Genomic DNA, 23705 nt, shown 5'->3' on the forward strand with positions numbered 1-23705 from the left:
ACTAGATGGCTTTAAAATAACCATAGCTTTGTTTTAACTACAATTCCAGCTGCTAAGTTTTTTGACAAATGAAGAGGACAAAATGCAACCACTGGCTGGGAACTCTCCTAACCAGCTAAGCCTTGAATTCTGACTCATATATATGTATAGCTCTTTAACTCTAAAGGCCAGGTTAGACCCTCTGTACCATGGACGTGTTATCAAAACTTTCACTGACTTAGAATCATAGAATCGTTTCAGTTGGAAGAGAGCTTTAAGATCATCAAGTGCAACCATTAATCTGGCACTGCCAAGTCCACCACTAAACCATGTCCCTCAGTTCCACATCTACGCATCTTTTCAATACCTCCAGGGATGGTGACTCAACAACTTTCTTGGGCAGCCTGTACCAATGTTTGATAGCCCTTTTGGTGAAGAAATCTTTCCTAATATCCAATCTAAACCTCCCCTGGCACAACCTGAGGTCATTTCCTGTAGACAATATGAATACTTCTTCTGATTGCTATGTGTACACTGAAGTAGAGCACTTACAAGGATGGTGTAACCTAAACAGTACCAAGAAAATGTAGATGCTCATCTAAGTAAGTATGCCACGTGGGTACAAAATGCTTTGCCTTAAAGGGTAATTCCAGGTTGAGACTTCAGAGCTTCTTGAACAAAGTTTTTACCATATGATAGTACTTTCATTAAATATATATATATATACATATTATGCAGAAAATGCCCTTTTGACACAAAAAATAAGGCAGGTGAGTTATTGCACTAATCATCCTGAACACAGCTTTTGAATGATCTGTTTAATGAAGATTCTGGAGATTAAAAAAACCCTAGATATTTTGAAGCGTGATCTCCTGACGATAAATGAAGATGACAGAATCCATTCCCTACGCTACAATTAGTGCTCATCTCCAAAAACACCATCATGAATCAGCCTCCACACTTACAACATTTATTTCCAACTCATCTGCTTCCGGGGTTTCTGTTAAGTTTGAGAAGTCCTGATGTCTTTTAAATAAAGAAACAAAGGGCTTGAAATACTTGAAATAAATAACGAGCAATTTCTTGACATGTTTTCACATATATTTTACAATCCAAATGCTTTTAATATGAAATGGTTTATAACTAGAGCAGGTTTTGAATGTTAATCATTAGCATATATACAAGGGTGTGCAAAAGCGCAAGAAAAATCCCTGAAAATATATTAGCAATAACCTTGTTCTTGACTCAGTGGTTATTTAACTCTAAAGAATCCCTACCCTCCATTTTAACTCAAATACTTTGATTACTCTTCTGCTGTCATGGTGGAAGACAGATATGAAGACTATAGCTACTAGTATTACTGGAGTATTATACTTTTTTCTATATATATATTCTTCAAAATGATGACTAAATTTTTAATCCCAGAAGCGGTATTTTGCAATTCGCTTGAATTTGGGAATCAGCATTTTTTTTCCAGGGCCTACTGACACATCTGACGATATTCCTCTTGATTTAAATACGGGAGTGAAAAAACTCCCCAAACCCTAGCACCTATTTACTGGAAAAGCTTTGTTTCTGCAGCTTTTTCTGTTCAAAATTCCCATCTGGGACAGGACAAAAATTCCCATCTGGGACTAACGTACCGTGAGATGTGTTAGCGTATCTGTGCTGTTCTCCGTCCCTGCAGATGGGGTGCTACTGGTCATCACAGTAAGCCCAGTGCTCCCCTAGGAGCTTGGGCTCCCTGTGCGTCTGAATACTAATCCTATGGCACATGCCCAGTACGCCCGGACTTTTTAAAGGGAATTCTATTCGTTACATGTACACAACTCCTATATACCAAAGACACGGGAGCCCTAGGCTGGGTCCATAGTAGCTCCACATGGAAAGGCATCGCTGGTCATTCTTTAGCTTTGCGCCTCCCCACTCCTATACGAAGCTCCGTTGGCAAGCATTCTCACACCAATGTGTTAAAGGAATGAAACATTAAAAAATGCACAAATTAACCATCCTGATAGCAAATTAATGCAAATAAATGCAAATTCAATGCATTACCCTGGCATGGCATGCTAATGAGAAAACAAGTCATTTAGTCAATCAAGGAAAAATGCAAATAAAAAATATCCTTTTCTACGGAGCTTTGATGCAGAAGTCTAAAAGACATTAAATACTTCAACTGTATTTTGAGGGCATAAATTACTATTTATGTAGTTTGCAATAAGAATATTCTACCCTGTGTTTTTATTCCTTACAAACCTGGCAACAGAAATACAACAAAATGCATTTTCTGCTTCGAAATGCTGCAGAAAGGTATTTTTCACACTAATGTGAAGTTTGAAACTTACTGCAGAAAAAACCCCACACAACTAAAATGTCCCCGCAGGATACTGTGTTGAGAGTAATTTTGCAATTTTAACCTTATCTAATGCCAAATGGTACGACCAAGCAGTTTGTACTTCTCAAAAGCTAACAAACAGCTCATCCTCCTAAAACCTGCTGTTGCAAACAATATTTGCCTTTTTCAGCGTGTGCACCTGAGGACCAGGAGTACGGGCCAAGCGTCAGACGACAAGTTGCTACAGAAGATCCGTTGCCTCCGTGGAAACCATTTCACAGATGTTTTTGTGGATTATAAACACCTATTATTAAACACACCGCATACCAAGAAGGGTCAGAGCCCAGTGAAAGGTACTGGCCATCACCTGCTGTCAGAAGCAGGATCAAGGGATGTAATCAAAGTTTCATCATTAATTGCTGAAATACCAGGGCTGACTGAAGCAAGACACTGACACTGTTAAACACCACTATGCACAGCTGCTGTAAAGCAGAGATAAGAACAACAGCAGACACTATTCCTTTCTGAAAAGTACGTTTCGGGTTAGGGGCTAAAAGGTACCAAGAATTACTTGCTGCTCCTTTGAGCTTTTCACCGTGATCTGCTAAGCCTCTTCTCTGAACAATTTAGGATACACTAATTACTTTGTAAAACATTTGAAAAGTAGCCATCTGAATATTTTACCGTCACTGGTAGATTGCATTCTAGACTTCTGCATCTAAAGAAGCAGAAGCAAATACTTCTATGTCAAGAAAAGGACAAGCAGTTTGCTGGAGAGGCCTTTGCCTTCCTATTAATCTAATACATTGTGGAACAGCAAAATTATACCACACTAAGATCTTAAACAGTGACGTTCAATCAGCAACTATGACACGCTTAACCCAAACACTTCTCTCTGATCGTATTTTGAAATGAATGGAAATGGAATTACTGCTTTTTAAAGAAAATAATATACTTCCTAGTAGACAAACAGTCACTCCCTAGACTTTGTTACGCGGATTATTACATTCTCAAGATTTATGTTGCTGTCTCTACAATACCTGTAACTATGACAAAATACATGGCATTTTCCCTATAGTTGATCTGTCAAAAGTAGAGATTTTTAAGCACAGAAGTGAACCCAGTGATGTAAAAGGGGATATTCAATTACTTGGAATTAAATATTCAGCGGAACAGAAGCCTAAATTTTTCTCTACTCCTGTGTCTCCAAGGCCTTTGCATTCTTTGCAAGTTCAGCTTTCTGATTTTTATTACTACTTGGTATTTCCTAGAGATTTAAACAAATGACCATTGCTATCTGTTAGTAGAAGGAATAGCAATCAAAATTTGCATTTGGAATCGTCTTATTTCATCTGCCTGAAACAACACAACGTGACTGAGCTTTCCACAGTCTGACACACATTTTGTCAGACAAAATAAACATTGTGGGTTTTGATGGAGAAATGGAGGAATGCTCAAAGACCGTGTTTATTAATGTTGTTTCATTACCCGCCATCTGTAATTATGCTGTATGTACACCAGCACATTTCTTTCTCTTCCTTCGTACCTTCCTCCCAGCACAACTAAAAGTAAGGGCGGGGGAGGCTCTTTTTAGGTAGAATAACTTGAAGATCCAGCAGCATTACACATTTTCCAAGGTCAAAAGGGAAAGATAATGGAAAAAATAGTCAAGCATTTTAAAGCTGGCGTAATTCTATAAAAAGGGCTGTGAATTCATGGAGAGAAGGAGATGAACATGCTGTTCACCTGTAGCTCTGCAGTACAATTTTCATATCAAGTGTTAATGACAGGTAACCTCCCTAGAGATTTATTCATTCATTTTCTTCCAGGTACAGCATATTAGCCGAAGACTTTTCTGCACAGCCACGTTGCCATGATGTGAATTACAATTAACGCTAAGCAGCCAGGGGTTGTTTGTTAGATTATTAGAGCCAGTGAAGCTGAATGACTCATTCTATGCTATTTACAGAAAGGAGGCAAGCAATTCATCACAGACAAATGTTAATGATAGGCTACCTGGATCCCTATAGAGGAACGTCGACTCTTAAGAAACTCCTCTGCTTTGGAGACTAAAATGGCCTTGTCACTGGTTCGTATCGAGGTGCTCTGGCTCTCGGACGCGTGGCGCTGCGCAGCCGCAGTTTCCAAGGCGAGATTCATGGCCTTGTTACTGTCCAAACTGTCGGTGGAGTTGTACATCCCTCGCCCGTCCTGCGGCCACGGGGAAATCCTCTGAGTCCGGCTGTCGTGATATGCGTCCTGGGTGGATTCTGTGCTGCTCTGTGCCGTGACTGAGATCAGTGGCTTGGAAGTGGTACGAGGGGGTACCGGTGGCGGTGTTTTTTTGTAACTTGTGTAAGTTACAGCTATGGAAAGAATTTTAAAAAAAAAGGGAAAAAAAAAAGAGAAATAAAGATTAACCTGCTGGAAACTTCTCAACAGAAATCACTTTAACATTAAGATTATGCTACTTAAAAATGAGGGTGGTGCAACATAGCGCTTTTTTGTGAACTTCACTATTAGTTGAATGTGTCTCTCAGAGTCAGAAGGGTATCCACAGCAACATTTTATTTCAACCAGGAAGCAAGGGGTGGAAATGGGAGTCCCAGACTACGGTGAAGATGAAAGAGTTAGTGAGGATTTGTGTGTGTTAAGACTTGTGCTAGATGGGTACACACTGGGGCTTTTGAGGTTGTCTCTGTATGGGGTGAAGCTGATAAGAGAAATAAAGGAATATTTCTTTTTTCCTCTTGTTATCACCTGAGTTGTGGGCTCCGTATTGATACAGTGTGTTAAGAAAGTAGCATCAACATACTGGAACAAAGTATTATTCAGAAACTTCTACTTTATGGTATGCCACACTTTAACCTTTAAAAATACTTCCAGGTGTACTGGCTGGAATTAGGCAAGATTGGCTACTTACACAAGAAGTGTATGTTTTAAAAATATCCACAGTACAGTTAATAAAAGGAAATTCCAGGCATGCAAAAAATGTTACCATATATGCAAAGGTACTAGATACTTGGACAACAAGCAAAACCTGCAAGTAATACCAAAAGCAGTGACTTTTTATCTATTATTCTGCAGTAAGCCTTAAATGCTTAGAACATACATTGAAGGGGGATTACTTAAATGTAGAGAATATGGAAATATAGATATAAAAATGGGTCTGAAACACTGGGAGAACTGGATACACATGAGCAGAACTAAGACTTTTAATCTGATGAGCAGGGCAGGTCTGAGGCTGGTTTAACATAGATTCTGTCTTGCAGCAAAAGGCTCAATAGAACATCCAAGAAAGGCCTACAGATGCAGAATTGTGCCAATACTGTTTCCTTACAAAATTTTAGAGATTTCAGAGAGATAGATACTTAGTCATTAATATCACACAGCTGAATTTTCTTATTGCCTAAGCCCAACATACATTTTCAGTACTAATAAGAGCATTTCTGTTATGGAAGTGTTTTTTTCACAAAGCACAGAAACACAGAATCACGGAATGGCAGGGGTTGTAAGGGACCTCTGGAGATCATGTAGTCCAACCCCCCTGCCAGAGCAGGGTCACCTACAGCAGGTTGCACAGGAACGCGTCCAGGCAGGTTTTGAATGTCTCCAGAGACAGAGACTCCACCACCTCTCTGGGCAGCCTGTTCCAGTGCTCTGCCACTCTCAAAGTAAAGAAGTTTTTCCTCATGTTGAGATGGAATTTCCTGTGTTCCAGTTTGTGCCCATTGCCCCTTGTCCTGTTGCTGGGCACCACTGAAAAGAGTCTGGCCCCATCCCCTTGACACCAGCCCTTTAGGTATTTATAAGCATTGATGAGATCCCCTCTCCGTCTTCTCCAGGCTAAACAGATCCAGGTCTCTCAGCCTTTCCTCAAAAGAGATGCTTCATTCCCTTGATGGTCTTTGTAGCTTTCTGCTGGGCTCCCTCCAGCAGTTCCCTGTCCTTCTTGAACTGGGGAGCCCAGAACTGGACACAGTACTCCAGATGTGGCCTCACCAAGGCAGAGTAGAGGGGGAGGATGACCTCCCTCGACCTGCTGGCCACACACTTCTTGATGCACCCCAGGATGCCGTTGGCCTTGGCCACAAGGGCACATTGCTGACTCATGGGCAACTTGTCCACCAGGACTCCCAGGTCTCTCCCTGCAGAGCTGCTTTCCAGCAGGTCAGCCCCCAACCTGTACCAGTGTTTGGGGTTGTTCCTCACTATGTGCAGCACCCTACACTTGCCCTTGTTGAACTTCACTGGGTTCCTCTCTGCCCAACTCTCCAGCCTGTCCAGGTCTCGCTGTATGGCGGCAAAGCCTTCTGGTGTGTCAGCACATATAATCACAATTCATAAAATTAGCAACCGATACAAAAATGCATCATGATATAGCTTTCCATATTCATGAACAGGAAAATCAAGTCCCATCCATTTCTTGTATAACTGCAGGAAGATAAAGAAAAGTATTATGTTTTCCTGTATCAATAATGCTGAAGTAGCATAACGTATATGTGCAGAGACCAGGGTAATGAATGACTTAAGGAAAAGGTTTGCCTTTTTCTGGTGTTGTTAAATGCATTGGGCATTGCAGCAGTGGCTCAGGTAACCTTGGAACTGGGGCTGCTTGAGCCCCAAAAGGGATTCTACAAGAATTCCTCTTCCCATTTTACACATATAGGCTGATGAGCAGCCAAGTTAGAAGGAGTGACTCTCCAGTTGTGCTTTTTGATATAAGGCTATGCTGCAGCTCTCTGGAGAGAAAAGACCAGTTTAGGAAATTTGCTAATACCTGGGACTGCTGAGCCTGTATCACCAGGCTAGCCTATGGGAAAAGGGAGCCTAGAGAAAACTACTCTTACTTTTTGATTCTCATTAATCATAAATAAAAGGGTGATCATAAAAAAGAAAAGAGAGCGAGGCAGAGCTAGGAAGTGAAAACCTTCATTTGAAGCACGTTGTGAATTACTACTGATGCCGCTCAATTCTGATAGAGATTTAAAGAGAGTCTTGCTCTGAGCTAAATTGCTCTAACAGAGTGAAACACGTGCGAACATGCTCTTCAGATTCTGAGACTGGGTGCTTTTTTTGAAGTGCCGTTTTGTTGTCCTATCACCAATCTTATCTCCTGTCAGTTTTGTAACCAGCAGTTAAGAAGAAAGAAAAACCCAATATTTTTAAGATGCTTTAGGCAATACAGAAAGTTCACGAAAGAAGGGAGAGGCTGTAAAGCTTGGAAATTAAGACACTGTCTTATGAGCTCGAGCAGTGGCTCTAAGGAACGTTTCCACTAAGAGAGTTGCCATAATACTGCTCCCCTGCCTTCCCCCTGCAAAGGCAGATGCAAGTGATCAAAGTGCTGGGAAACATTAGAAATAGAGACAATGGGGTGAAATAGGGTGAGTGAAATCCAGAACAGGAAGCTATTTTTACCTGTAACATAAGACAGGTTATCACTGCTATAACTAATTTACTGTTTTTTACTGTCTGTCTTCATGCAAAAGAATAGCAGTGAATAATGAAACATATGGTAAATGTGATAATGAAACATCACAAGCACGTATATCCCTACTACTCAGGCAGCAGATCACTCCTCTGTCTAATGAATATAAATGTTAAACTTCTGTTGCAACTCTTCAGAGCTAACTTAATCTTCATTTACATTTCTAAAAAAGAAAAATTCTCCTTGTCGCAAAGCCAAAACAGTCACTTTCTTTTTTTTTTTTTTCCCCCTAGGATTGAGTATTTTATTCTGGAAATTTCTGATTGTTTCAGTGGAGTGACATGTCTTAAAGCCACCAAGTATTACAGTTACTGCAGTATTCTGGCAAGCATTTGATCATGAGCACTAAACAGGAGTTAAAAAACCCACAGATGTTCAGCAAGGAGAAGAAACCAGGAGAAAGACTGAAAGTTCGTGAGAAACTGGCTACATATTTGCAGTGAAATACGGCAGGAAGAAATCCGATTAATTTCTAAGCTACAGTCACAGAGATCAAATGTTGAGCAGGGAATAAAAAAATCCATCTCTACACAGTTAATGAGTTCATATCTGGAACAACAGTTTCAGAGCCACAGAAATCTGGGACTAATTGGAGACTGTAACAAAATCAGGTAAGAGGATGGAGGTGTGAATTTGCGAGGCAAATCTTGCCACCAAATTCTATTTGCTTTCATCACTCAAGCAGTCTTAGTGAAGTAAATGGGATAACTTAGATGAGCAATGTGACCAAGACTTGTCTTAGATAAACTTGGTATGGGTTGCTGATTTAAGAGATGACTGAATAGTAGATTAGGGGCTTGTTAAAGGAGAAAAGTAACCCTGTAATCCATAGTTTACTGTTCATGCATGGTTTTAGGTGTCTAATAAATAAGTATTGGCTTAAGGTCTGAGGCGTGAAATTTTATGTCACCTTCAAATTTTTTTCCCATTAATTATTATGTCTGTGAATGTTCCCATTATCAACAATAATGTCTTTTTCTATCACATCCAATTCTCGGCCCTAGCAGTCGTGCGTACCACGTATCATATATGGGAGGAAACATTTTCTTTTCCTAACAGAAAATTAACTTCCTTTTTGTTTATCATCCCCTTCTTAAGCTGATGGACAAGAGCTCCTGTCAGTTTTGCATCATTCGCTACGTTGCAAATTTTATTAGCCTTAGTGGTTATTAGTTCAAAGAAAGCACATAAAACCTCCTCAGCGCTGCTTCATGTGTTCCCCAGTTTTTGGTCCGTCATTCTATGAACTGCAGAGCTGGTTTTGCCGCCCCCGCAGGGAGGGCTGGTGCTGGGCAATGCAGCCCCGGGGCACCGAGCACTGGGCGAGGACAGTGCCCGAGTAACTCCATCCAGGGCACTGGTGCTGGGAAAAAGAAGACTGGGATGGAGGATCCTTGTCTTCCGGACAATCTGGGTGTCAGAGCCAGCACAGCGGCCAGGGATGAAACACAGGGCAAGGACGGGGGCATGAAAGCAGAGCACCACGAAGGCTGAGCTGTCGCAGTGTGACTTTAGACTGATTTAAATGGTGAACTTCAGCGGAAGCAGCAACATGCTTGGTGTTTTGCCCAGAGAAGTTGTGGATGCCCCATCCCTGGAAGTGTTCAAGGCCAGGCTGGATGGGGCTTTGAGCAGCCTGGTCTAGTGGGAGGTGTCCCTGCCCATGGCAGGGGGTTGGAACTAGATGATCTTTAAGGTCCCTTCCAACCCAAACCATTCTATGATTCTATGATATAAAACATCAGTCCTGGATAATCTTCTGTTTTTTCCTGTGGCTCACATAAGATGACCATAGATTTCTGATTTCTTTAGTTTTCTGAGTAGTTTTGGTATCCGTATGCTGGGCACTCTGGATATTTCTCTCACCAATCCTGTTGCTGAGCAATGAGGCCCAAGCAAAGCAAAAGCAACAGCCTTCTGCCATGCTGTTAATCAATTTGTAAAATCTCTATCTGCTTTGAAATGCAAATAAAAAGAAAGTAGATGGCACAAGAGGTAAATATCTCTTTTTAATGTTTAAACTAAACACAGAAGGAATTACGAAAAAGAAAATAAATTTTTCCTTCCAGTTGTATTCAAAGGCTATCTTAATATAGAAAGCTGAATTTATTTTTTGCCTTTTTTAATAAAGCAGGAAAAATATCTTTTTGGAGCTCATAAGAAAAAGCCTATCTCCATCTGTTAGCTTATGATCATCAACCAAAAATAATAAAAGAGGTAAAAAACTGTTCTAATTCTAAACTATATGGGTATTTGAGATTTCCATTTGAATCAAAGTATTAACTGTTCAGGTACTTGCCCCACTTCAACATAAACGTGCAATAAATTCCACTGGATTTTCCTTTAAGGAAGGACATTGTTAGAGACATGGAGAGAAAACAAAATGGTTCTGTGCTGCTTCATAGCAGGCTAGACTAAACGATGATGAAAACCAGGTATAAATTGTTTAGGAGAAAGGAGCAGGTAGCAATGCAGCATAACGTGCATTAATTTGTCACTCAGGCAGGAAAAAAGTGTAACACGTCAATTTGTTTTTGTAAGGATCATTGCCTTTATGTAAAGACTGCAGAGCCCATTTATGCCAGCTCCAGTTATCTTCTCCTAGCACACGACTTACATTTGATACCATAACCACCAGATGACCCTCACACATACAAGATTGCCTATCAGTGCTGAATTTGGCACACAGGTGGCTACAAGGGACCTGTCCTGTAAACCGCATTAATTTCTCTTATGCCCTTTGTGATCCCAGCCAGGAAGCATCAGTCAGAACCAGAGTATCAGGCATTATGGCGATACTGGAGAGTAACCACAAAGACAATCCCAGCCCTGGAGAACTGGCAATTTTACAGTTTGTACACATACAATAGCAATCCAAGGGAAGTTTCCTGATAATTCATAAGTAACAGGGTTATTTTTTATTTAATTGATATCCCTGGAAGAAGAATATCCCTCTTAATCTACACTGCATTGGACTAAACTTGCTTAAGGTTACTGTTGCTACAGCCATAGAAATAAGTCAGTTACTCTGCCCATATTTCAGTGCCAACACAGTTTGTACTGGAAATAAAATGACTAAAATAATTCAATTTAGATATACCTTCAGGTTATCCATAGAGATTCACAGACAAAAGGCAGAAAGAAAGACGTGATATATTTGATGAAATATCAGTGGCCGTAGGTGACATTCAGAACACCTTTCAAAAGGCAGCCTTTTAATAAATCACTGCTGTTGGTCCATTTGCAAGATAGAGTCACCTGAGGGGTTTTTACAAATCAATATAACCACTAAGCACTTAGTCAAAATAACATTATTTAGGCTGAGATCACAAAGTTAACTGGATGATGAATTTACATGAAAGCACCATCAATTAAAGGAGACGGTTGTCCCTTATGAGACACGGCAGGAGTAAACTGGATTTTCTGTTTTGTAAGGAGGTTTATTCAGAAGGAGGATAATTACTCTTCAGGGAGTGTGGAGTTGCCCTGGAGGCAGAGCTCCCAGGGGCATGCGGCTGCAGGCAGACAGGGCTTCTCTGAGGAACCACAGCACCGAGAGAAATGGTGCAGACTCCCAGGCTGATGCTAGATCTTCTGTTTTGCACAAGGAAGGTGAATGCTAACCCTGACACCATTCCAGAAGAGGACAAAGAGACCGTAATTAAATCTAATCCTGTATGAAAAGAGTACTCGGTTATTGGTATAGTCTTTTGACCATCACAAACTCTGTTCTAGCCAAAGGTTTTTACAGTCCCAACTAACATGGCTGTCCTTGAAATGCCCTGAAATCTCTTCACTGTGCTCCATCACGGTCATCAGAACCTCTGAGCTACTCTTAAAATAAAAATGTACCTATGGATCCATAACAGTTACTTCTGAAAACAAAGAATGATGAACATTAAAAGACCATTAAGAAATCAAAAGGGACTTCTGAGAAAAAAATCTCAGCCACTAAAAGAGTTTATTTCCCACAAAAAGAATGAACTCTCTGATGATTTTTCTACCAAGCCATGGATGTCAAAAATAAGAATACAGGTCCCTATTTAAAAGAGATTTTGGGACATATCTTTTTATATATGTCCATTGTCAACTTCCATTATACACAGGTCTCCAATGCCAAACATAATTAAAAGGAGACTGCAGCGTCAAACAAGCCAGTTTAATTTTTACAAAGGAAATCTGGCTTTTCCTAAAGTCAAATTCTGAAATGTTAGACAGGGGTTTCCTTCTTAGATCAGTAATATCTTTAAAGTTCAGTTGTAACAAGATGATTTAGAAATTCTTGGGTTTGACATGTGTAGCCTCTAGCTAATTAGTTAAGAAAAAGTAATCAGCAAGAACAAGGGGAAAAGGTTAAGGTAAATTAGTCTGTTTGGATCCAAGTCTGCTGTTTTCACTGTGTGCCACCAGTGACCACCTCAAAGACCTACACCGGTGATTTGGGGTCTACTTTCTCTTTTCAATGTCAGAGCAGTATGTGCTCAGGCTCGGCACAGGAAAAAATGTTTTGCTCCACTACCTGACCCTAGGCAGTGCTAACTGAAGGTAAAAGCAAGTCATAGAATCTTAGAATCGTTTAGGTTGGAAAAGAGCTTTAAGATCACCGCTTCCAACTGTTAACCTAGCACTGCCAAGACCACCACTAAACCATGTCCCTGAGCACCACATCTACACATCTTTTAAAAAACCTCCAGGGATGGTGACTCAACCACTTCCCTGGGCAGCCTCTTCCAATGCTTGAGAACCCTTTCCATGAAGACATTTCTCCTAATTTCCAATCTAAACCTCCCCTGGCACAACTTGAGGACATTTCCTCTTGTCCTATCGCCTGTTACTTGGGAGAAGAGACCGACCCCCACCTCTCTCCAACCTCCTTTCAGGTAGTTGTAGAGAGTGATAAGGTCTCCCCTCAGCCTCCTTTTCTCCAGGCCAAACACCCCCAGCTCCCTCAGCCCCTCCTCATAAGACTTGTTCTCCAGACCCCTCACCAGCTTCGTTGCCCTTCTCTGGACCCGCTCCAGCACCTCAATGTCTTTTTTGTGGTGAGGGGCCCAAAACTGGACACAGCACTCGAGGCGGGGCCTCACCAGTGCTGAGTACAGGGGGATGATCACTTCCCCAGTCCTGCTCACCACACTATTGCTGACACAAAGTCCTACAAAATACTTCTCAAACACACCCACTTTGCACTTAAATTGAAACATCGGCTCTACGTGAGTGTAGGGCAGGTGAGGAAGACACGTCACGTTCTTGTACAGCCCGGGCTTCTCCAGCCCTTTTCTTTGCTGCTCCCTGGACAGTTGCATACTTTTGCTTGCTGCTCTGCTAGCGAAAGACCCTGTAACTTCTGAGGGCTTTCCATGTTCTGGAGTTTCTCCATTTGAAAGGTAAGGAGAGTGGTTTTTTGGACTGTAAGGATATTCAAACCTTGCAGAAATAGTCATTAAAACTTACCGATGTCATACTGTGCTTGAACTTCAAGAGAGACTTTTGTTTTTAAATAAATTAATTATTTTGGTTGAATCTGAGATAAATTTCCCTCAAACATAATCAGAGAGCTATTTTAGTTATTAATCTAGCTTCCTGCTTCTTCCCTTTTTTTATTCAGCCCTCCACGGTGAATCCTAGCCAGTAAAGGGACCAGGCAGTTTCTCAATAGATGAGAGTCTTTTTGAGCCTGGATGTCCGTGAAAAGAACCCTCTTTCTTGCTTTCCAGATTAAGCAGTATGAAACAGCTGATAGATTCACAGTGATGTATTTGCGAGGTATTTTCTTGGAAAGACTGCCTACACCCAGATGCCTTTTATCAGCACAGTTTATCTGTTGGTCTGCATTTTATTTAAACTACATAACCCAAAGCTTGGTCTGAGTTGTAGATATCTATAACTTCCTAACCTTTTTTCTTGATGGGTCATTTTGCATGTATTAAGTTTAGGTAAATGTGGCTATTTGTCACACCCTAAAGTCAGATGCTAATCGATGGTCTCGTGTTGCCATAGTCTATGGGGGCAAAATGCTGCATTTATCCTGTGCCAGTTCTTTCAGTAGGGTCTTTTAGTAACAATGAATTATGGCATACCTTCAAGACATACCCAGTATTTGAGAACTATAAATGGGAATCCATCTCACCTTACATTAGTCACTTAAAAAACAGTCATCCAAGTCTAAGTTAGTTGTCTGATCTCTTTTAGAATTACTGGGACAAAAATAAGCAATTCTGGGGGCAATTCTCACCCATCTTAAATGCTTATTTTACCAGGAAATGAATCATCCTGTGCAGGTGCCTACTTTTCTCCGTCAACCATAAAGGGAATCAAGGACAACCAGCTCAGATCAGGACATCTAATTTTGAAATGCCTATAGGGGTGAGACAAACTCCAGCCCTGTGACAGCACTGGTAGGGCTCTGGTATGCACTGGGACATAATTTCTCTTGTCTTGAAGGTGGGAGCTTCATCTCCTCTGCTCCACATCCCCTTTGAGCTGGCTGTTAAAGCAAGCCTGCCTGGGATTTGCCTACATTTGCCTACAAGGATCCTAATTTCCTGATCCTTGATCCCTTCTGCTGGAGCTACCACACAGCAGCTAGTCATAGTTTGGCCCAAGGTCCCTTTGTATCTCCACAAAGGTGTTAAAAGCAAACCCTCTGTATTTCTGTAGTTATTAAATTGATTGCACAGTTTTGGGCGGGCGCTGGGCTAGACCATGCTGTTAATCCCACTGAAGTTGTTGATATTGAAGTCAGTGGAATATGACCAATTCATGCAAACTCAGGATCTGGACCATTATCATAATGTATTATTGACATAGGCAAGATTTGTGCTTCTTATATATGACTTTTAAAAAGAGCTTTTCAAAATAACATGTCACTGAGACACAATGCCATATGAATCCAATATAAAATGCTATTTTTTAAGCAGCACCTGTTTTTGACATCTCTCTGCTTAAACAGAATCTATATAGCCCTTGAGAAAAAAGACCAAAATCATTAGCATGACACGTAACCTCAATCAGAATTTACTGGGGTAAGGCAAAATTACTGGGTGAGTTTTTTGGCTTTTTTTTTTTAAATCTTTGTGTGCATCAGGTGAGACTCAATATTCAGAGCTGATCCTTTTAGGCTTAAGTTCTGTACATCTATCTGACTTTGTACAGGAAACTAACAATTAAGTGGAAATGTGACCACTAAATTTGGAAAAAGCTGGACTCTTAAGTACACACTGCAATCTCCCAGGAGGAGAACAGCATAAATGGAATTACTGTAATCAAGTCATTCAGTGCGTAAGTCGTTACCTCCATATTGAGGAAACTTAGGTCTGTAGGCAGCCCATGTTACATAAACGATAAAATCTGTTTTGACAGTGTAATTAATGTTAGTCTCAAAACAGAAATGCAAATCAAACAAGACATCAAGGTCAGAAACTGTAAGCCTTTGCCAAAGTTAAAAGAGATGTGGGCAACACAAACCTCATGGATTGCTGATGGACTAGTTACAAAGGGTTCTATTTTAGATCAGTTAATTAGTGAGAAATTATAGCCTAACCAGCATCCTGTGGATGGCAAAGCAAAGTGCTGACAGCTGTTTTGCTCTTCTCAACAGTCCCTATGTGCCTCCAAAATACTGAAGTTCCATTAAAAGAAAAAAAAACCTCAGTTTTTTGGTTGTAGGAAGGAAAAATATACCTTTAGCTATACGCTGTTTCATTTACAGAATATATGTGCAGCTTTTCAGGAATACAGATTGCATTTGTCACATCATCAAAACAGTAAGAGACAAAAAGAGCTCCAAAAGCTAAGAGTCACTCTTACTGGGCTACTCTTTTTACATTGAAATAAAATAGAAAATTTGAAAACGTTTTTCAAACGTTTTTACACTGTTGCTGTAATTCTGTACTTAAGAAAAAAATAAATCTCTTCTTGAACTCCCACATACCCTTATCACTCAAGTCAAATAATTTCCGTCAGCCCCCTAAACCCACTCACAGACATATTATGTAAGCTTATCACTGGTTTTGTTTCTATATTATTTTCTATTCTCGTTCTTACAGTAACTATGTGCAGCTTGCGATTTTCTTTAACTTTAAGGAACTAAACTGAATAGGACGAGAAAAAGAATTTGGTCGCTTAATCTTAAGGAAGTGTTGCACAGTGGAATAATTTTAACAGTGTATTATGATAATGGTCCTATATTAAAAAATGTTAAGTGGTTACAAATTCTTTCAATTAAAAATAATTTAATACCTTTAAATCATTCTTTTAATCGACAAAGAGCTCCAAGTCTGGACACAATCTCAGAGTACACTTTTGAGATTGGTAACAATATAGGCAACAGTCAAATTAAGAAATCATTTTACTCAAGATGCAGATGGACTCGTTATCGGTGTCAAAACCAGTGCTCAGAGGCTACTTGCAGGCTGCCAGCCCCACATTTAGGTGCAGCAAATGATGCTTCTGGGTTTTGAGCTCTCAACCCTGTAAGTCAGACCACGACGTTCTCAGTTACCCTTGTTTTCAGTGGGACCAGGATTTAATCTTTGGTTTCATCCCATAATGCAATTTGAATAGGCCTGACTTTTACCTCAGATTTATAAAAGTTAGCTAGCTATACTATGCTATCATTGTAGACTATTTTTATAGGCAACAGAGAGAAATAGGGACGTCCAGAGGACAAGTTCCTTCATAACGGATACCAATCCTAAAGGAGATAAATCACATTGCATTGACTATAATAGGACATTAACGTGACTGCCTTTGACAGATACATTTTAGATATATGTATTAGGTGAGATGAATTTTTATGACTGAAATTTTTACATTTTTTTTTCCATTTGGGGGAAGGAGAGAAAGAAAGGAAATATATATATTTTTCTGGACACAGAATGGCCCAAAAGGTAAAGAAATTAATATAATGAATATAATGAATATAAAACTCATGACTCATTGATACTCTGTTCTCAGTCTCAGAAAGCCAAGTGATAGGTTACTCTCTCCAAACTCTGTATCTTCCCTAACCCTGTTTGGATGTCCTCTAGTTGCCCTTGAGAAATAGTAAGGAGCTACTTGGATTGCTCTGATATTTGTGGTTTCCAGTGTGTATACTTTAATGGACTATATATACTGAGACTAAACCTTACCCTTACAGTGAGTACAGAGTTTGTTGGTACGTACTGGGGTGCGATTAGGTGAGTGCAAGACACCTCAGTTTAGGTAGGTGTTGCGTCTCTGTTGGTGCACAATAGGATCATAGAATCATAGAATGGTTTGGGTTGGAAGGGACCTGAAAGATCATCTAGTTCCACCCCCGCTGCCATGGGCAGGGACACCTCCCACTAGACCAGGCTGCTCAAAGCCCCATCCAGCCTGGCCTTGAACACCTCCAGGGACGGGGCATTGACAACTTCCCTGGGCAACCTGTTCCAGTGACTCACCACCTTCCGTACACTGTATTCAGTTTGAGTCAAACTCACCTAAACATGGGTATCTAATACCTTTTCAGAGGTCCTAGGCTCTCCTGCCTAGCCTACAGCTGCTTGTCCAGGAGAACACAATTCTCTTGTAGGTCCCATGTGGATGTCTCAAATGGTAACAGCCAATTATCTTTGAACTAATATGAATTCATTGGCATGGGGATTTAGACAACTAGTTTGCATGAAAGCATCTATGTTTGGATGACTTATTCTGGAGGCAAACCCCACACTATTCAACCAACCTGTCTGGCCAAAGGCTGATTCTGTCTGGTTATGCCCTAGGAATGTCACCAATTTCACTATCTTTATTTTCTCCAACTCTCTGGAAAAAGTCTTTCAAGTACCTTTTAAGTATCAGGTTTACCAACTACCCTTCTAGGGTAGATCTGAGTCTGAATAAAATTCGTGACACAGAAATGGAGACTTAAGTACACGCTTTTCTTGATGAAACTCCATTTCAAGGAACTGAAATTAGAGGATGAGAGTTACTGAGTGGCTGGCAGAGACATGTGAGCATCCCAAAGGTTTTTTATATAAACAAAGCAGAGAATTTTCTGCAAGTAAAACTCAAGGTAACTACAAAAGTTCTTTTCCAACTTCTGTACCGCTCCACTGAAACATAGATACAGCTTTATTTAAATAGCGAAGAACTTGCTTTCTCTCTACCTTCAGATGCCTCTGTTATTGGGAAGGATTTGGGTGCCAGCTGCCCAATAGTATTCTGTTCTCCTGGAAAAGGCAATTTTGCAAGTTAGAAATAATGTCCCCCAGGAGAAGTACATTTGTAAGTGGCAAGCATTAATCAAAATGTCCTCACCATGAGGCAGAACAGTAGCAAAAGCACCCGAACTTGCCTCCGTAAATCACGGAATCACGGAATCACGGAATCTTCAGAGTTGGAAGGGACCTCTAGAGATCATCTAGTCCAACTCCCCTGCTAGAGCAGGATTGCCTAGAGCACATCCCTCAGGGCTGCATCCAGGCGGGTCTTGAAAATCTCCAGAGAAGGGGACTCCACAACCTCCCTGGGCAGCCTGTTCCAGTGCTCTGTCACCCTCACCGTAAAAAAGTTTTTCTGTGTATTTGAACGGAACTTCCTATGTTCTAGCTTGTGCCCGCTGCCCCTTGTCCTGTCACTGGGAACCATTGAAAAGAGCCTGGCTCTGTCCTCCTTAAACCCACCCTTTAGATACTTGTAAACATTAATCAGGTCCCCCCTCAACCTTCTCTTCTCCAGGCTAAAGAGTCCCAGCTCTTTCAGCCTTTCCTCATAAGGGAGATGCTCCAGTCCCATAATCATCTTGGTTGCCCTTCGCTGGACTCGCTCCAGTAGTTCCCTGTCCCTCTTGAACTGGGGAGCCCAAAACTGGACACAGTACTCCAGTTGTGGCCTCACCAGTGCAGAGTAGAGGGGGAGAATGACCTCCCTCGACCTACTGGCCACAGTCTTCCCTATGCAGCCCAGGATGCCATTGGCCTTCTTGGCGACAAGGGCACACTGCTGGCTCATGGATAATTTGCTGTCTACTAGGACCCCCAGGTCCTTCTCCTCAGAGCTGCTTCCCAGCATGTCCGCCCCTAACCTATACTGGTGCTTGGCATTCTTCCTTCCCAGGTGCAGGACCTTACACTTGCTTTTGTTGAACCTCATTAGGTTCTTCTCTGCCCAGCTCTCCAGCCTGTCCAAGTCACGCTGGATGCCTGATAATACATTTTTGGAAGTAGTTTTACTATCCAATGTACATGCTAGAAGTAAAGCGGCCCCTATGGCAGTGAGACCTGAGCTGCTGTAAAGTTTATTTTGAAATGCAGCTCTCTTTCTTCACACACACCCTCTATCGGCCTCTGTGCCTTTGCTAGGACCCACAGGAGAGGAATTCCCCCGTGGCTGCTCACACAGTTTTTGGGAAGAATTATTTTATTGTAAAGAACCTAGAGCAGGGCACAGCTCACACCCCTGTTGTACTGAAAGCGTAACAAAGCTAGGGCCAGTTTGCCAGCAAGCAAACCTGGGTCAGCTTCACGAGAGTTATGCTTAGTTACATTAACTGATGGGCTGAGGCCCTGATGGATGAGCTATTACATGTGAGCTAGTAAAAAATAGTGTCAGAATGCAACAAAATGGTGTCTCTATACCCAGCACAGCAAACATTGTAGTTCCAGTGCACACGACATCATTACGGCTCCTGACATATAGGCTTTCAACAAAAACCAGGACTGAATATATGCAGAGCTTCTGAGAAGACTCCTTAGCAGTTGTTTTCATTCACTGAGAAACACAGAAGGAGAAGTGTTGGCAGGAAAGGGATCCTGCCTTCTTTTTCACTACAAGTTTCAGGAAGTGCTCTGAGCTTCCAGGCTCACCCGTCCTGCACAGACCCACCCGAGGACAAAAGCCTCTGGCAATCTCAAGCTAAATCGCTGGGCTGAGATTTACCTCTGCCACTGTTAGCTTCTGTCATGTCAGGAAGGTTTCAAATACCTGAGCAGTGAATCACTTCCCTTGCATAACTTTTTCTTTTATCTTTTTCTTTTCTTTTTTTTTTTTCCTTCCTTATAATATGATACAGAAAATGAAGCTGAGAAAGCTCTATGAAAACTGACCCCGCAGAACAGCTTTGAGGCCAAATTCTGTCAGGGAAGGGAGCATGGGTGTCCTTTTTAATAAAAAAAGAACCAGCTGTCTGGCAAATCTAATAGGTTACGGAGGAATTATGTCAAGCCCAGAACAGCAGGAGCAAGGGAGAAACACTCATTACACATTTTTTAAACTAACCATAGATGGAAGGCAGCGACTTCATTTTTATCTTTGCCTCTGCAGATCATCTGTACCAAGGAGAATGAGAATTATGAAAAGCTCCTGGCCACCGCTCCAACTGTTTTCATGCCTCATCAGCCTGAGGAGTCCACATGGCCAGGCAGCCCTGATTAGCACAGCCTTGCTCCGTCTCAGGGAATCCCAGAGTTATGAACAGTTGCAATGGTCCCTTGGCCATCCTCTGTTGAACTCCTCGAACCAAAGGGCTTGTGTCACCTTCATCCCAGTGACTCCCTTTGCCGCTTCCACCATGTAGAGCTGCTATGAAACAGCAGTGTCAGCATAGCGGCAAAACTTCAATATATTTAAAAGAATTAAAGACTAATTATTCCCCCCAGCTATACCCAGAGCAATGAAAATGATGTGTGCGTATCCAAGTGCAGAACTGGGCTCATCGTCTGTTAGTATAGGATTTATTCTCACGGTATAGGCACACAAGTTGGCATAGCATCAAAGTGTTAACTCAGGATCCCCAAGTGCTCCCACAGTTATATGGTATGTTTCCTGCAGAGAATCAGAGTGCCAGATAATTCCATGGAGCCCCAACAGTAATTAAACAAAGTCAATAGGCAAATTATAATTGAGAAAACAGCCTTCTATATCTTATTTGGACTTAAGGTTGTGTGGTTTTAAACATACCTGTTGTGGATACCACTTCTAGCTATTAATTAGCAATGGATACCAGTAAAAACCTTTAAGAGTCAGCATTTATTTCTATAGAGAGAACAGAAATTGTGTCGATGTTACTTCATGTATATCTTTTCCTCCATTTGCCTGGGTTTTCCTAGCCACAGTACATTGGATTAAGAAGATCCCAGCAGCCACCTGGATGAAGTACCTCATTCTTGAGAAAATAAAAGGAAATCACACATGTATTGATCATAAAATATTTTTCTTTTAGGAACTAAGGAGTGTGTTTTTCCAGTTTTTGTATTTATGTACCTCTACAAAATCCCCTCTGAGCCTTCTCTTCTCCAGGCTGAACAGTTGCAGCTCTCTTATCCTTTTGTCATGGGAGGGATGCTCAAGACTCTTTGTCTTCTTACTGACCCTTCACTGAACTCCACTAGCTCCACAGCACCATGACTTAAACTTTTGCCTTCCCTTCGTATCCTCATATCTTTGGAAAAAACAACCCAAAAGAAAAACTACCATCATTAGTGTTCAGATAGCAACCAGAGAATCAGTCCTTTTTGGGTCTGCAGGGATAGCTGTGCTACGGAACAGCACAACTTCTCAATGAAATATCATGTTCTCATGCCTTTATGTTTGTAGGTACAGGACCATGCAATCTATTTCCTGGCAATGAGAGTTTTGTGGCTGAATATCAAACATGCGCTCTAAAAATTCACCCTACGCAGCCCCTTATTTCAAAAATGGAAAGCTGAAAATAGCTTTAAGTCAGGAGAAAGGAAACCTGCAATTCCTCAGGCATTCTGAGCAATCGTATGAGCTGTAATTGAAAACTCCCTCATGCAATGTGACCTTGTTTGAATTAATTGGTTTTGGAATTAGTGCTCAATAGTTCAGTAAACGTGGAATTCTCTGAAGTTTACTCATTGCCAAGCAGACTCCTGCTGGCTGAGAAAAGTAAAATGGACAAAAGACAGTTCCCTACTTCTCATCTTTTTCAGTGGATTCTTTAGCAAGCACAAGTTTAGTAGAGCTACGGGCTAAGAATTAGATAAAAGGAGGTCCATATACAACTGATCTGACAGGTTTGCATTATGCTACATTTTCTAGAAAAATAAAGTTATTGTAACGCAGTGTACTGGCCACTTAAGGCTAGTAACTATATCCCCTGAAATCAGCAGTGCTTCATGCTAAGCTTCTCTCAAAATCGGCTGGAAATCCCTGAAGTGGGAGAAGAGATCTTGGACTGATACTTAACATAGGACAGAAATCCAGGATGCCGTCCCGTGACTCAGTCCCCATTGTGCTGAAGTCCATAGTTAGGTGGCTTTTTTTGGGCCATTAATCCATTTATCAAAAAATACAGTTGTAGCCAAATAACTTGGGTTAGAGGAAAATGTGAAGTAGTTTTAAGAAACTGAAGAGGATGCTCCCTTTTGTTCATCAGCCTAAAAGCTGAAGAACTTAACTGAGGCCACTCGGTCCGTGCTTGTGGCTGGAGAAGGATTTTGTACTTCTGACTGGAGTGCTTCAGTTCCTCCTTATAGGATATTTAGTCTTTTCTGTTTCAGAAGTTTATATTTGCATATAAAAGCAATATTCGATGAGCAGGTATCCCACCTGATGGGTGAGTGTCCTGATGGGTGGGCTAGAGCAGCAGTGTCTCTCTCAGTAAATATGAACATGTTTTATGCAATGTATAATAATGCCATCAGGAGAAACTGAGTGTGCCCCCACATCTGAACACGTAATAACCTGGTGTTCAGGATATCCTGGATGGCCAAAGGTGCAAATATCAAAATGTTCTCAGCCTCAGAGGAGGGATTTTAACACGTTCTTCTGCTTCACAACAGACCATCCCAAGTGCTACCTCCAGTATGATTGCAACTCAGTATTTCTGCATTCTCAGTAAAGTAAAACAACATCAGCAGGAGAAAGTATGAGGAAACATCCTGAAATACTCTATAACATATGAAGTCAGTCATATACAGGACTCTCTACATGTAAGAAAAATAAGTTGACCTTCTCTAGGCCTGCTCTAGGTGAACCTGCTTTGGCAGGGGGTTGGACTAGATGATGTCCGAAGGTGCCTTCCAACCTCCACCATTCTGTGATTCTGTGATTGTCAGGCAAGGGGGAAACAACCAGAGAGCAGTTAAGATCTGCCAGACTTCCTCGTTGGTTATGTTTTCATAGTACAACCCAGTGTTGTGGCAGGGTATTTGAATTACTTTTCAGTAAGACAAGGTAGGTGAGGTAGGTGTTGCAGGTGGGATTGCGTGTTACTGGGACACTGCTCCCAGCCTGCTGCACTCTGCTTCCCAACAGGACTACACATCCATAGCTCACCATGCACCGAGCTGGTCGTGGCACAGCTCCAACACCTCTGGTAGCTTCCATACCTCCCCACGGCACTCCGCTACGCTACCCATATACATGCAGATACACTGAGACAATAGGGAACCGAGCTGGTACTACCTGGAAAAGTGTCCCAGATTTTATCAACTCTTCCTGAAAAATGAAGCATTGTTCACAAGAGTAGCAAAGACGTATGGCAGTAGCAGTTAGGATGACTGCTGCACTCTGTGCCTTCCCATTCAGGAAATTACATGTTGTCTGGGATGGAGGGACAAGGTGGGAGGCAGCAGCAGCTGGAGCTGTATTTTCTCAGCTGTGCATCTGACAGCTGCAGCTGGATACAGTTCAGAGTCAGAAAGCACACGCTGTCATTCAGGGCTTTTAACATGAAGTATTTTGTACTGGGTTCATTATCTCTTTACAAAAATGAAACGGGATGGATAGAAATGCCCAAACCATAATGAAATATGAGTCTTAGCAGGGGTCACACAGAGTCCAGGTCTAGCTTCCAGTGTGCCAGCAATGCTGGCTGCCTCCTCTGCACTGTCACTTGTCTCATTCCCTGACACCTGGGACAACAGGCAGTGCCCTATGTCTTGTCACCCAGTCTCCATCAGAGGTGGA

General features: G+C 41.5%; 1 protein-coding gene across 35 annotated transcripts in view; it reads right to left on the bottom strand.

Annotated features, from left to right (window-relative positions):
• DLGAP2 (DLG associated protein 2) overlaps positions 1–23705 on the bottom strand; it is a 480112-nt gene that overhangs the window by 37650 nt on the left and 418757 nt on the right. For all 35 annotated transcript variants that reach the window (XM_074581683.1, XM_074581678.1, XM_074581677.1 and 32 more), the window contains one exon: positions 4331–4680. In XM_074581683.1, coding sequence (XP_074437784.1) covers positions 4331–4680 — 350 coding nt within the window. The remainder of the gene's footprint in view (positions 1–4330; positions 4681–23705) is intronic.

The sequence above is a fragment of the Larus michahellis genome, chromosome 3 (genome assembly GCF_964199755.1).
Source record: "Larus michahellis chromosome 3, bLarMic1.1, whole genome shotgun sequence".
Classification (NCBI taxonomy): Eukaryota; Metazoa; Chordata; class Aves; order Charadriiformes; family Laridae; genus Larus; species Larus michahellis.